A 13142-nucleotide genomic window follows, 5' to 3' on the forward strand; every position below is an offset into this window, starting at 1 on the left:
GATAGAATATGGAGGGAATGGAAGGATATAGATTATGTGCAGAGAAGAAAGGTTTAGTTTAATTTGGGCATCATGTTTGGCGCAGGCATCATGGGCCAAAGGGCCTGTTGCTGTGATGTTCTGTTCTGTGCTTAATGTTCTCTCACTCTATTTAATTCTTTGGTCAACATGGAATGAAACTGGAGTGTCTGGGGAATTCTTGGATTCTTCCAACAGTAGAGGGAGACCAGAACGAGTGGTTCTGATGGAGAAGACAGGGAGAAATTGCATCTTGGGCTGCGATGCCTTTAATGGGGGGGGGGGGGGGGGGGAACCAGAGATTAGTTACGTGCGCTAAGCCAAAATGCACAGCCTGAAAGAGTGGTGTCAGCAGCAAGAAGAGACTCCTGCAGACACTCAGTTAAATCCTTTGACTTGGGAGACCAGCAGAGTGGAGCTGATCAGACTGCCTGTGGAAAGGGTAGACCTGGACACAATAAGATGAATGGTCCTCTTCCAGCCTCAACACACAGCAAGGATTGTAATCCAGCAGAGAGGAGGATAAGATGGCAGCCTATGCCAGGTTTCCACCTCGTGAATATAGCAGAGTGGAGCAGATCTATCATACTGGGTTAATATTTGGATGGACGTGAGGGGCAATTCCTGAGCCTGGGAGTGGGACACTGGATGGAACCCATGGGCCCCACACCCATCAGGAGCTGCTCAGACCCCTGAATGATGTAAAGAACCCAAAGGTTAGGGGTGAGATTGACTGTATGGCTGAATGGCCTCTCCTTGTACTGTAATTTCATCAATGATTGTTGACCGGTTTGAATTGAATTGTTTCCCGAGGTACAGTGAAAAGCTTTGTTTTGCATGCTATCCAGGTAAGACAACCTATACATAGAACAGATGGTAGCACAAAAGTTTTAGAGATTGATCTCTCTGGATAACATGCAAAACAAAGTTTTTCACTCTCGGTACTCATGACAATAAACAATTCAATTCCATTCAAATAGGTCAAAAAGAGTGCATGGAATAGGGAGCTGACCTACCAGCTATCTCTACCCAGTCACAAGCCCTCCTCCCTTTTACAAAGCCCAACCTCATTATTCACTCTAATTCATGTTGACTCCTGCAATCCTTCCCAGGTGAAAATGGAATGGGATCATTGTGGAAAAACCTCCAGCTCCATGCTTCCCATAGGTACTGGGAAGCCAGGCTTAAGGTAAGGTGGTGAACATGGAAGTTGAGCCATTGTGTTGTTACTGCAGCGTACGGATGCTGGAACCTGGAGCAACATGCACTCTGCCGTTGGGGCTCAGCAGGTTGAGCAGCATCATTGGGAGAGAAAGGATCGTTGATGTTTTTGGGGTCGGAACCCTTCGTCATGACTCTTGAAGAGTCTCTGATGAAAACACTTCCACAGCCTCACCTACTGATGTTCAACCTGCTGAGTCCTTCCATCAGGTTCTGAGTTAATATATGCATTGGCCTTTGACTGCCAGAGCTTCACTCACTGATCCCTCCCAGACACCACTTTGTCTCAACAACTCACTGACCTTCCATAAAACTAGAACTCGTGACCAGCAACTATTAAATTAAAAAAACACTTTATTTACATTAATTACAGCAACACATACTAACTCACAAGTCATCTACTTATTAAAAGCTTTTTATACATTCAACTTAATAACCATTTGTGTAACACACTTAGTTTGTATCCTGATTCTGGAAGGGGGTGGTGATGGAGGGGTGGGAAAGTGGACATCCAGAACAAAGGGCTGATCCCGATCCTCATAGCGATGATGTTGTGGAGTCCACGATCTCTCGTCCGTTACATATAGTTGGTACGTAATGCACAGTGGACACTGGAAAGAGAGATGTGGACATCAGCAGAGTGTTGGCTGTTCAGCGGCGACTTGAAGGGGGGATGGCAAGACAATCGTGAGGAAGGGCACCACTGTGAGCAGAACCAGTCAACGTGCATCCTCCAGTACACCCACCTCCTCTCATGAGGACCGCATCAGATATCCTTGCAATCCCCCTCATCCCCACTAACCAGCCCATTGTTGGATCAGCTGGACACAGGGGACAAGGGTTTTTTTTTTCTTTCAGAGTGATGAAGAATGGGAGGTGACAATGGAGATGTATAAGATAATGAGAGGCTTAGATAAAGTGTACAGCCAGCATCTTTTTCCTGGGGCATCAATAACAAATACCAGAGGACCTTGGTTTAAGGTAAGTGGAGAAAATTTTAGGGGAGATGTCAGAGGTAAGTTTTTCACACAGAGTGGTGGGTGCTTGGGATGCAATGCTGGGGGTGGTGGTGGAGGCTGGTATAATGGAGACATTCAAAAGACTCTTAGTCTTACATGGATGTAAGTAAAATAGAGGATTATGGGTGTGAGGTAGGGAAGGGTTAGATTGTTGTGGGTCAAAGGGCATGTTCTGTGTTGTAGTGTTCTATGTTCAAAAGGGCTTGGATGTCCTGTGGACCCTGGACATCCCTCTCTTCCCAGCCATCTCCTGGCTAGAGAAGGGCGAAGTACTCACCGTGGGAGTGGACGGCACCCGATCCGGTCACACTGAAGCGACTGGTCGCCACCCGGTGAGTGACCACATTTTTCTGGGGCTGGAAGAGAATGATGTGGATCTTGGGAGCGAACAGGCAGCCTAACACGACAGAGCCACTCAGGCTGACAGAGATGCACATGGTGGTGGTCTGGACCTGTGAGGAAAGAGGGCAGAGCGTCAAACTGCAACAAGAACCGGTGCCCGTCAAAAGCCACAAACCGATCAAGAGAGTTGCTGCCTGAGACAGTTCAAATGTCAAAACAAACTCTTCCTGGAAACAGACCTGAAAATTAACAGGGAGAGCTGGAATGTCAAACTTCTGGTTGTGTAGTGAAGGTGATCTGATCCTTTCTCAAGCAGTGTTTATCTCCAAACCAATACCACTATCTGGTTTAATTTAACCTTTAATATTTTTAAAATTTAATTTAGAGATGCAGCATGGCAAAAGGCCCTTCCAACCCATGAGCCCACACGGCCCAAATACACCCATGTGACAATTTAACCTCCCAACTCCACCTTTAGAATGTAGGAGGAATCTGGGGACCCAAAGGAAATGTACACAAATCATACAAACCCTTTACAGACATTGGCAGATTTGAACCCAGGTCGCTGGCACTGTAATAGAGTTGTGCTAACCACTACACTAACTGTGCCATTCATTTGCTGTTATTAGCGGTCTGTGGAAAAGGACTAGTGTGTTTACCTTCAAAGCACCAGCACCAGCTCTTTTCAGGCAGGTCAGTGTATACCTGAGGATGTGAAAGGGATTCAACATGACCCATGTGTGAACCTGTGACTCCAGGAATGCTCAAGGCTGTGGTTAGGGATTAGAGGCAACCCTTCTCCTTGGCCTGTCCCAGCAGAACCCTCAGCACATTCCCAGGGTAGCTGACATTCCCAGGGGAGCTGAGAATTGCCCAAGAACACTTGCCTGCCAATGACTCCCCATCCACAGACAGGTCAAAGGAGGAAAATGTGAAGTCCCAGGCACAAAGACTAGAAACGTGTGATGCAAGACAGCTGCTTATTTGTTACCATCTAAACTAACATTTAATCTGCCAGCAGTAAGTCAAAAAACTGCTGATGAGAAATAAAAACCAAAACTCTGGAAATACCCAATGGGTCCGGCAGCATCTGTTGAGGAAATATTTCAGGATGAAGACTTGCTGAATGCCTCCAGAATTTTCAGAAAATATTACTGAAAGGTCATAAAAGAGTGAAAAAGAATTGGTTTGCTTAATAATTCCAAAAACACAGGTTGATTTTAAGTGGCAATCTTTCATGCAAGACTTGATACAAGGCAACCATAGAAAGACAGTGGTGGCTGGTAATTAAGACTGTGAATGTTACTGCATGGGCATAAAGGAATCTGTTGGTTCCACGTTAACCAGCTTGGCATTAAAAAGCTGCTTCAAGTCAGTGCCTGTTGATTCATGGCTTTGCGTGACCTTTGCTGAGCATCATACAGTGAACAGGGAAGCAAAGAGGTAAATTGTGCTGGGGAGATGGGAAGGGCTGTGATACATAGGGAGGATTGAGTCATACAGCTCAGGAACAGGCCATTCAATCCACTATGTTCATGCTGAACTTGTAGGATTGGAATGAAGCCATTTGGTCAATCAAGTTCACCCCACCATTCCTCTGTGGTTGATTTATTATCGTTTTCAATCCTGTCTTCTCCCTGTAACAATTGATTCCCTACCTAATCAAGAACCGATCTACCTTCATCTTAAGTACCCTCAATGACTTGGCCTCCACGGCCGTCTGCGGGAAAGAATTCGACATTCATTACCTCTGGGTAAGGAAATTCCTTCAAATCTCTATTCTAGAGGGATGTGTTTGTATTCTGAGGCTATGCTTTCTGGTTCCAGTTGCTCCCCCACCACAGGAAACATCCTCTCCATGTCCACTCTATTTAGGCTTTTAGGTACCATCTATACTGATGCCTACCCTGAAGAAGTTCTCGCCTTGCCTTCAAAGGGAGTTCTGTGGGAGTCTCTCTTACAGCTATTCCGGTGTCCTCCTGATTTTCCACATTCCTGATGAAGGGCTCAGAACTAAATTGTTTGCTTTTTACTTCCTATGGATGCTGCATGACCTGCTGAGTATCTCTAGCATTATTTTGTATTGCATTCATGCTCAGGGAATGTTTTCTGAATTCCAATTTCCTTTCAGGGTGGAAAGGTCCTCTTGAGATCTCTTTGAACCTCTAAGCCCTGACCCTAAACCCACATCCTTTTATTTTAGACATTTCTGCAATGGGGTAAAGCCTCCTACTATCTTGGTTTCAAATGGTTTTGCTCACTCAAAACCTTTGTCCAGGGCAAAGGACAAGACACTATAATAACTGTAGTGAATTGCCTAATAAAGTGTAGCCCCCAGAGGCAGTTCTGGGAATCATGATTGATAAAATTTGCAGATTAAAGTATTGAGGATAGGAGTTTGGATATTATGGCAAAGTTGTATAAGACATTGGTGAAGCCAAGTTTGGAGTACAGTGTTCATCCTGGTCACAAACCTACAGAAGAGATATCAATATGATTTAAAAAGTGCTGAAATTTTAACGTTTATTGCTGGGACTTGAGGAACTGAGTTATAAGGAAAGGTTAAACAGGTTAGGGTAATATTCCCTGGAGCGTAGAAGAATGAGGGGAAATTTGATAGAAGTATATAGAATTACGATGGATATAGGAACAGTAAATACAAGCAGATTATTTTTCCAAAGAGGTTAGGTGAGACAAAAACTAGAGGACATGGGCTAGGGTTAGGAGTGAAAGGTGAAATATTTAAAGGGAACATTGGAGAATCTATGGACAGAAAAAGTGGTGAGAGTGGGGAACGAGCTGCCAGTTGAAGTGGTGATTGTGGACTCAATTTTGGCATTTAAGAAAAGTTTGAATAGGTACATGGATGGGAGGAGTGTGGAGGGCTATGGTCTGGATGAAGATCAATGGGACAAGGCAGCAAATTAGTTTGGTATGGACGAGATGGGCTGAAGTTGGGCCTGTTTCTATGTTATAGTGTTCAATGGTTCTATTGAAAATGGGCCATTTGGAACTGGGGATCAAGGATGAAATAAAATATATGGAGGTGAGTTCATTGATACATGTAAAGTCTTATAGGGCTTGATAGGGCAGAAAACAGGGATGAGGTTTCCCCTAAACTATGGTGGTCATATCCAAGGGTTACTTTGAAAATAAGGGGTCAGTCATTCAGGAGAGAGATGAGGAGACATCTCTTCACTCAGGAGGGATTGAATCTTTGAAATTCTCTCTGAGGGATCTGTGGAGGTCAGTTGCTGAATACATTCAGGATGAGGATATTGAGACATCAAGTAAATGCAGGGAGCTGGGGTTAGGGATCAGCCATCCTCTTAGTTATTGGCAGGATAGACTCCATTGCTGCTTCTTTTTCTTATAGGAGAATTGGCTGCATTATTGAGCAGTTACCAGGTGGCTGACAGGAAACAGAAATGGGGCCAGCGTATCGCACATTCTGAGAGTTCTACAGCTCAGAAACAGGCCCAATGCCCCACTGTTCATGCCGATCCACCTAGTCCCAATTGCATGCATTTAGCCCATATCCCTCGAAACCTTTCCTTTCCATGTACCTAAATGTCTTTTAAACATTACAGTTGTCCCCACCTCTACCACTTCTTCTGGCAGCTCATTCCACGTACCCATCACCCTCTGTGTGGAAAAGGATGCCCCTCAGTACCCCTTTAAAATTTCCTCTCTCACCTTCAATCTATGCCCACTAGTTTTAGATTTCCCTCCCCCGGGAAAAAGACTGACTATTTACTGCCTCAATGCACCTCATGACAATTAATCTCGACAAGGTTCGCTTTAGACCCCCACACTCCATGGAGAAAAGTTCTAGCCTATCCAGTCTCCCCTAATTCCACCATTCCCGGCAACATTCTCATGAATCTTTCCATACTCTATCCAGCTTAATGACATCTTTCCAAAAGCTAGGCGACTAACCAAGTCCTGTATAGTTGTTACATGTCCCAGGTCCTGTACTCAATGCTCTGACCAATGAAGAAAAGCATGACAAATGTCTTCATCACCATCCTGTCAACCTGTGGCTCTACATAACAGGGAATTTGTCACTGTACTCCTGAACCCTCTCAAGGGACCATGTACTTGTACCCCTGGGTCTCCCCATTCTCCTGTATCTTCCCAAGCAGGCATGTGCCTGTACCTCAATCTCTCTGATCTCCTGTATCCTCACAAGGAAAGTGCTGCTTACCCGGTAGTCACTGGAAGTGACATAAAAGATTGGTAAGAAGGCCAGCCAGATGATGCAGGTGGTGTACATGGTGAACCCAATGAATTTGGCCTCGTTGAAGTTCTCGGGGCACTTCCTGGTTTTGAAAGCATAGACGGTGCAGAGCACAATGAGGACAACGGTATAGGTCAGTGAAGTCAGCATGCTGGACTCCTTGGCATTGCACTTGAGGGTCACCACATCCCGCTTCTCTGGAGTTGTCTCCTTTCGAGTGCCGGGTGCCTCCAGAACCAGCCAGACTGTGACCACAATCAGCTGGCAGGAGATGAGGGCCAAGCAGATCACCACCTGGGAGGTGGGGTTGATGCACCGGGGCCTCTGTGTCCCATCCTTGACGCCGTTGAATATCCTGGCGATGCGGTTGGTCTTGGTCAGCAGTGCTGAGTAGCAAACAGCAAAGGAAGAGCCGAGGCCCAGGCGCCGTAGAGTACACACGGCAGTGGAGGGCTTTGCAATGAAGACCAGGGTCATGCTGTAGCACATGAGGACTCCTATAAGTAGGATGTAGCAGAGCTCTCGCCCCGAAGCCTTCACCACTGGGGTGTCGTTGTTCTTGATGAAGATCCCGAATATAGCAAGGGTGGCGATGAAGCCCAGGCAAGAGATGGCAAGTGGGCCAATGGCCCAGGCATCCTCCCACTTGATGTACTCCTCGGGAAGGTCGTAGCAAGTATTGAGATCTGGGGTGGGCCACCTCCCAGGGCCGCAGTCCACGCAGGTGAACTCATCATCGAGGAACTCATAGGGTTGACAGGCCATGCAGATCCAGCAGCACACATCCCCCGGCTGCATGCTCTTTGCCTCATTCTTGGCACAGGGGTCGCTGCACTGCGACGTCGGGGTGGATGAGTCAGCCCAGGGGATCAGGCTAGTGTTCAGGGTCAGCCCTTCTCCCCAGTAGCCGACCTTCTGGTAGGTGTACCTGCCGTCTCGCTTTTGGAAGTTGAAGATATTGTAGCGGCCAATCCCATCTCCATAGGCATCGAACCGAATCTTACTGTGGGTGTCCTGAGGTCTGAAGGGAGCTGTGGGGAAAACATCAAGGGGTGAATGGGATATATAAGAGCTTCCCCTCGACTGCCATCAACTTGGCCCTCACCCCTGCCTCCAGTACCTCTCTCCCTATGGGAATCTGCCCCTCCTCACCCCTGCCTCCAGTACCCCTCTCCCTGTGGGAATCTGCCCCTCCTCACCCCTGCCTCCAGTATCTCTCTCCCTGTGGGAATCTGCCCCTCCTCACCCCTGCCTCCAGTATCTCTCTCCCTGTGGGAATCTGCCCCTCCTCACCCCTGCCTCCAGTACCCCTCTCCCTGTGGGAATCTGCCCCTCCTCACCCCTGCCTCCAGTACCCCTCTCCCCGTGGAAATCTGCCCCTCCTCACCCCTGCCTCCAGTATCTCTCTCCCTGTGGGAATCTGCCCCTCCTCACCCCTGCCTCCAGTATCTCTCTCCCTGTGGGAATCTGCCCCTCCTCACCCCTGCCTCCAGTACCTCTCTCCCTGTGGGAATCTGCCCCTCCTCACTCCTGCCTCCAGTATCTCTCTCCTCATGGGAATCTGTCCTTCCTCACCCATACAGCCTATCAGTGGCCATGAACTGCATTACTATCCAGGCCTCTCCCGAATCGGCTGAGACCGGCTGGTAAAGCAGCAGCTGTCAATACAGCCCAAATTCGGGAGCTATCAAAGAACAGAGAAAAGGCATGCATTCTACAAAACTGGGTTAAAGAAGTAAATCACCACCTCCCAAATCAGTTCCTCGTCAAGCCTGGGAGCTTAATAGCAGCCCTTCGGCCCAACATGTTTGTGCTGAGCAAGATACCTACCTAAGCTAGTCCCTGCATTCGGCCCATATTCCTCTAAACCTTCCCTACCCATGTACCTCTGTAAAGGTCTTTTAAATATAACAATTTTCTCCACAGCTTGTTCCACCTCAGGTCCCTTTTAAACCTTTTCCCTCTCAACTTAAATCTTTTAGTTTTAGATTCACCTACCCTGGGAAAAACCCTGAGATTATTCACCTTATCTATGCCCCAGTAAGAATGTTTACAACCTTGATAAGGTCCCCCCCACCCCACCCTATCCCCTTCCAGCCTCGAACACTCCAGGGAGGAAAGTCTCTCTTTATAACTCAATCCCCTGCCCATCCAGTCTCTTCTGATAATCCGACCAGTCCTGGCAACATTCTTGTGATTTTTTTTTTGCAGCCTTTCTAACTTACTGACATATTTCCAAAAGGTAGGTAATGGCAAGAGCTTTCTGGTCCTTTCTTTGTGGTAATGCAATGCTTATCCCAGTGGGAGTCACAAAAGAACGTCCAGAATTGGAGCAGACTTGATCATTTAGACTATTGAGCTTACTCTGCCATTCAATAAGATCATGGTTGACCTGGCCGTAGACTCAGCTCCATCTCCCTGCCTGTTTCCCATGATCCTTAATTCCACAACTCTGTAAAGATGTTTCTGTGTGCTGAATACATTTAATGAGGCAACCTCTACTGCTTCCATGAGTAGAGGATTCCACAGATTCACTACTCTCTGGAAGAAGCTGTTCCTCCTCATCTCTGTCTGAAATTTACTCCCCTGAACATTGAGGCTCTGTCCCCTAGTTATAGTCTCACCTACAGGTGGAAATGATGTTCCTGCCTCTATCTTATTGATCCCTATCATAATGCTCCATTTTTCTCTGCATGGAGAAGGTGAGGCCACCCACAGATCCTAACTTATCACTGCACCACAGGGCAGATCTCTGTGGCCTCATAAAGCACACTGTCTGGTTAGGTGTCATCTCACATTTAAACACTTTCTCTGGCCTAGCCAATGGAGGCTGAAGCTGTCAAGGTGAGGCATGGGGACTGCTGCAGAGCCAACGATGAGCACACAGGTCATGCTCTCCCCCCACCTTTCCAGAGAGCAAGCAAGATCTCATAGCACCACTTCCAGAGAGAATGGGCACCCTGAACCAATATTTATCAACCCACACCACTAAAACCGGCAATCTCCAGACTCTGCGGGAGCCACGGTGACCAGTCACAGCTGCAGGAGATGCAAATGCAGGCTTGCTGCCTCATTTACCATCAAAGTGGACCATGATGATGTAGTCCTTGTAAAACCTCTTGCCATTCAGTGGCCTCATCTTCTGGCAGAGGCCGGTGGTGTTGGGGCACAGAGCCCGCTGCATGTTGTGCAGGCCATGGGCCATGGCGTACACTGCATTCAGCACGAACATGATCTTTGACTCCTGCTCGAACTTTGCCTTCTTCAATGAGTTCCTCCCACAGCCTGACATCCTCAAGCTGCAGCGGAACTTCTGCTCCCAGAACTCGTGAAACCAGGAATTCCTGCTGTTGTTGTGCGGGGTGAGGTTGACAAAGTAGGTGGCGAACTCCTTGATGGGGTAGGCGGCCAGCTCAATGGTGATGGCGCCATGGGCTGCCTCCTCATTGCCCCGCACAACATTCTCCAGTGCTCCCCAGCCGTCGCTGGCCACCCACAGGTAGGATGCGTTGAGCCGGCGGGCTGCAGCCAGCAGCTCACGGGCATCCTCACTCTTGGTGAACAGGACCACAACCTTGGCATTGGGCTTCTGCATCAGGGCCTTGACAACGGCATCGTAGGCCTTGCGGTTCATGGAGCGGCCCACCTTCTCAGAGGTGGCGATGCAAATATTCCTGGTGCGGGCCTCCTGTTCAAAGGCCTCAATGCCAGTCTCACCATAGTCACCCTCTGACGCTACAGTAGAGACATAAGTCCAGTTGAAGAAGCGCAAGATGTCAGACATGGCCTTAGCCTGGTAGAAGTCGGGAGGGACTGTCCGGGCGAAGTAGTCATAGCGGGTCTTGTCACTCAGCTTGGCGCTGGTAGAGGCGTAGCTGATCTGAGGTATCTGGAACAGGCGGAGTAGGTTGGCTACCTGGGGAAGGTGGAGAGGAGAGGCATTAGTGCAATTCCCCATTAGGCAGATCCCTGTGTCAAACCTTCCCCATCAGGTGGATCCCTATGTCACACCTTCCCCATCAGGCAGATCTCTGGATCACACCTTCCCCATCAGCAGATTCCTCAGCTACATATTCCCCATCAGATGGATCCCTGGGCTTAATTTTTCCTGTCAGGCAGATCCCTGTCCATAAATTCTCCATTAGTTGGATCCCTGGGCTGCACCTTTCCCCATCAGGCAGTGTGTACGAGTTTCTTCACCATCACGCTCTGCAACACCTTCCTCCTTGCTAGGTTAATTACTAGATCTAAAGAAAAAGAGCTACAGGACATGCCATGGTGATGAGGAGAGGAGTGAGTGGGGCACCCTTCCACCATCAACAACTTAGAAATCAAGAGTCTGGGATCAAGGCCATAAGAGCAGAAGACATAGGAGCAAAAATAGGTTATTCAACTCATTGAGTCTGCCCCGTTAAGATGTGAGGAGGATTGTGGATGAGAGTTGCTCCCCGTCTGAGTCTGGATATCCGTAGGTGAGGTACCCATCCTGTAGTCAGATGATAATAATCTTGAACTTTATCTTAGTCATATCAGCTGTGTGCTGAATGTTGACTATTTGAAGAGCCCACCGCAGTCCATCTTGTACCATGCACTTTGGCAGGGAAACCTCTTCCACATCTCGGCTGATCTGCCTCTACACCAGCCCTGGAGTGCCAGGGAACACTCAGAAAGCAGGCATGAAAGACACAAATCTGCTCCCTCTTCAACACATACCCGCAGCTGACTGTTCTCTCAACACCTTTACCAATTGGATCAGTAGGATTTCTGAGCACCTATTCCTTGCCACCCTGCATGCCATCAACTTGATTTGGTTCCCTTACTTGCCCCTGGGTGCTCCCTTCCTCTGCCTCCTACCTGAATGGACACATCACTGTAAGAACCACCAATGACCCCTGCAATTGCAAAGGTCATGTCATCGTGTATGGCGTATGACCCATCCGGGCAGATGTACTCTGTCTCGTCTACTTTAGTGAGTGAGGATCTCACAAATTCCAGAGACTGCTCCAGAGCATAAGTATCCTTGGAGCAGGTGTCCAGGATGTGGGCACCCAACTTGATTCCTGGAAGAATGTCAGCATCCTTGTTTATGGCATCCAAAGCAAAAAGCATTGCCTCGAGCCGTTGGATACCACGGTGCTCATTGATCCTTCCACAATCTTCCAAACCATTGCCTTTCTCGTGGACCGGGAACAACCCCCCAATCACCAAGTCTCCATCAATGGTAATTTCCTTTTTCCCAACGGCAGACGTGGAGGAGGCAGAGGGGACCGCCTGCAACAGGAAATGAAGGAGGGTAAGAGGCAGTGGGAGGCACATATCCAGCTTCTTCATTGCAGATCTCCAGAGCGGCTGTCTTGCAGAGGAGGATGAATCACTTCCTTACCCAGGGAGGCAGCTTACATCCTTCTGTAGTGCATCAGCTGTGGAGTGAGAGTCAGAGATCATGAATTAGGGTGTGGGGGCAGAAAAAGTTTAATGTCACCACATGAAGAGGAGGAAGGGTCTGAGTGAAGCATCACAACAGAAATATCACTATCTAGTCTTGGAATAAATCCATAGAAGAGATCAAATAATTCAATGTTCAAGTAACATCTGCTCAGTTGCATATCAGGCCCACTACCACATATGGTTAAGTGGCCCAGAAGCTCCTCTGAGTCTGAAAAGTGTTAATGCAGAGAGAAGCAACAGATGGTTGTTTTCAAAGGGCCACTATGGCAAGATTCCATTGGAGGTACAGCCCAGCAACAGCAGAACAGACTCAACTGATCAATGATTTGAACATACAACATAGAACTTTCCAGCATAGTACTGACCCTTCATCCTATGATGTTTGGGCGACCTATAGTAACCCTTCCCTCCTTCACACCCATAACCCTTTATTTTTCTTACATCCATGCACCTACCTTACATCCCTATTGCACCAGCCTCCACCAACATCTCTAGCAATGCATTCCAGGTTCCCACTACTCTCTGAGTAAAAGGCTTACCTCAGTCATCTCCCCTAAGCTCTTGAAAGACAATGGTTGGTAAGTATGTAGATAACGCTACTATGAGTGATGTAGTGGTCAATGAGGAAAGATACTTAAATTGACAATAAGTTAGAATGATGGACCAAGGAGCAACAAATGGAATTGACAAGTGTGAGGTGATGCATTTTGGTACATCCAACCAAGGCAGGACTTGCACAATGAAAGGAAGGGCCCTGAAGAGTATTGAGTAAATGGGATACTTTGGGATACAGGTGCATAATTCACTGAAAGTGATCCATCTAACCATCTAATTTTTTTCTTAATCCCTACCTC

The 13142-nt window shown here is 47.7% G+C and overlaps 1 protein-coding gene across 1 annotated transcript; it reads right to left on the reverse strand.

The window, feature by feature from the left end:
* Positions 1-1637: 1637 nt before the first annotated feature.
* grm2a (glutamate receptor, metabotropic 2a) lies at positions 1638-12233 on the reverse strand. Its single transcript, XM_069936257.1, has 5 exons — positions 11695-12233; positions 9919-10756; positions 6808-7871; positions 2536-2710; positions 1638-1850 (listed from the first exon to the last, which is right to left on the reverse strand). Exons 1-5 carry the CDS (start codon positions 12169-12171, stop codon positions 1777-1779), a joined length of 2628 nt encoding a protein of 875 aa, XP_069792358.1. The 5' UTR covers positions 12172-12233; the 3' UTR covers positions 1638-1776.
* Between the last annotated feature and the right edge of the window lie 909 nt (positions 12234-13142).

The sequence above is a fragment of the Narcine bancroftii genome, chromosome 5 (genome assembly GCF_036971445.1).
Source record: "Narcine bancroftii isolate sNarBan1 chromosome 5, sNarBan1.hap1, whole genome shotgun sequence".
Taxonomy (NCBI): Eukaryota; Metazoa; Chordata; class Chondrichthyes; order Torpediniformes; family Narcinidae; genus Narcine; species Narcine bancroftii.

What these genes read in the sequence shown, in the direction of transcription:
- grm2a (XM_069936257.1), bottom strand. Translation starts at nt 12,171, where the DNA reads ATGAAGAAGCTGGATATGTGCCTCCCACTGCCTCTTACCCTCCTTCAT. An exon ending in CATCATGGTCCACTTTGATG is followed by an intron (nt 7,872 to 9,918) that starts GTAAATGAGGCA and finishes TTTTCCCCACAG; the next exon opens with CTCCCTTCAGACCTCAGGAC. An exon ending in TCACTTCCAGTGACTACCGG is followed by an intron (nt 2,711 to 6,807) that starts GTAAGCAGCACT and finishes CTTTCCTCACAG; the next exon opens with GTCCAGACCACCACCATGTG.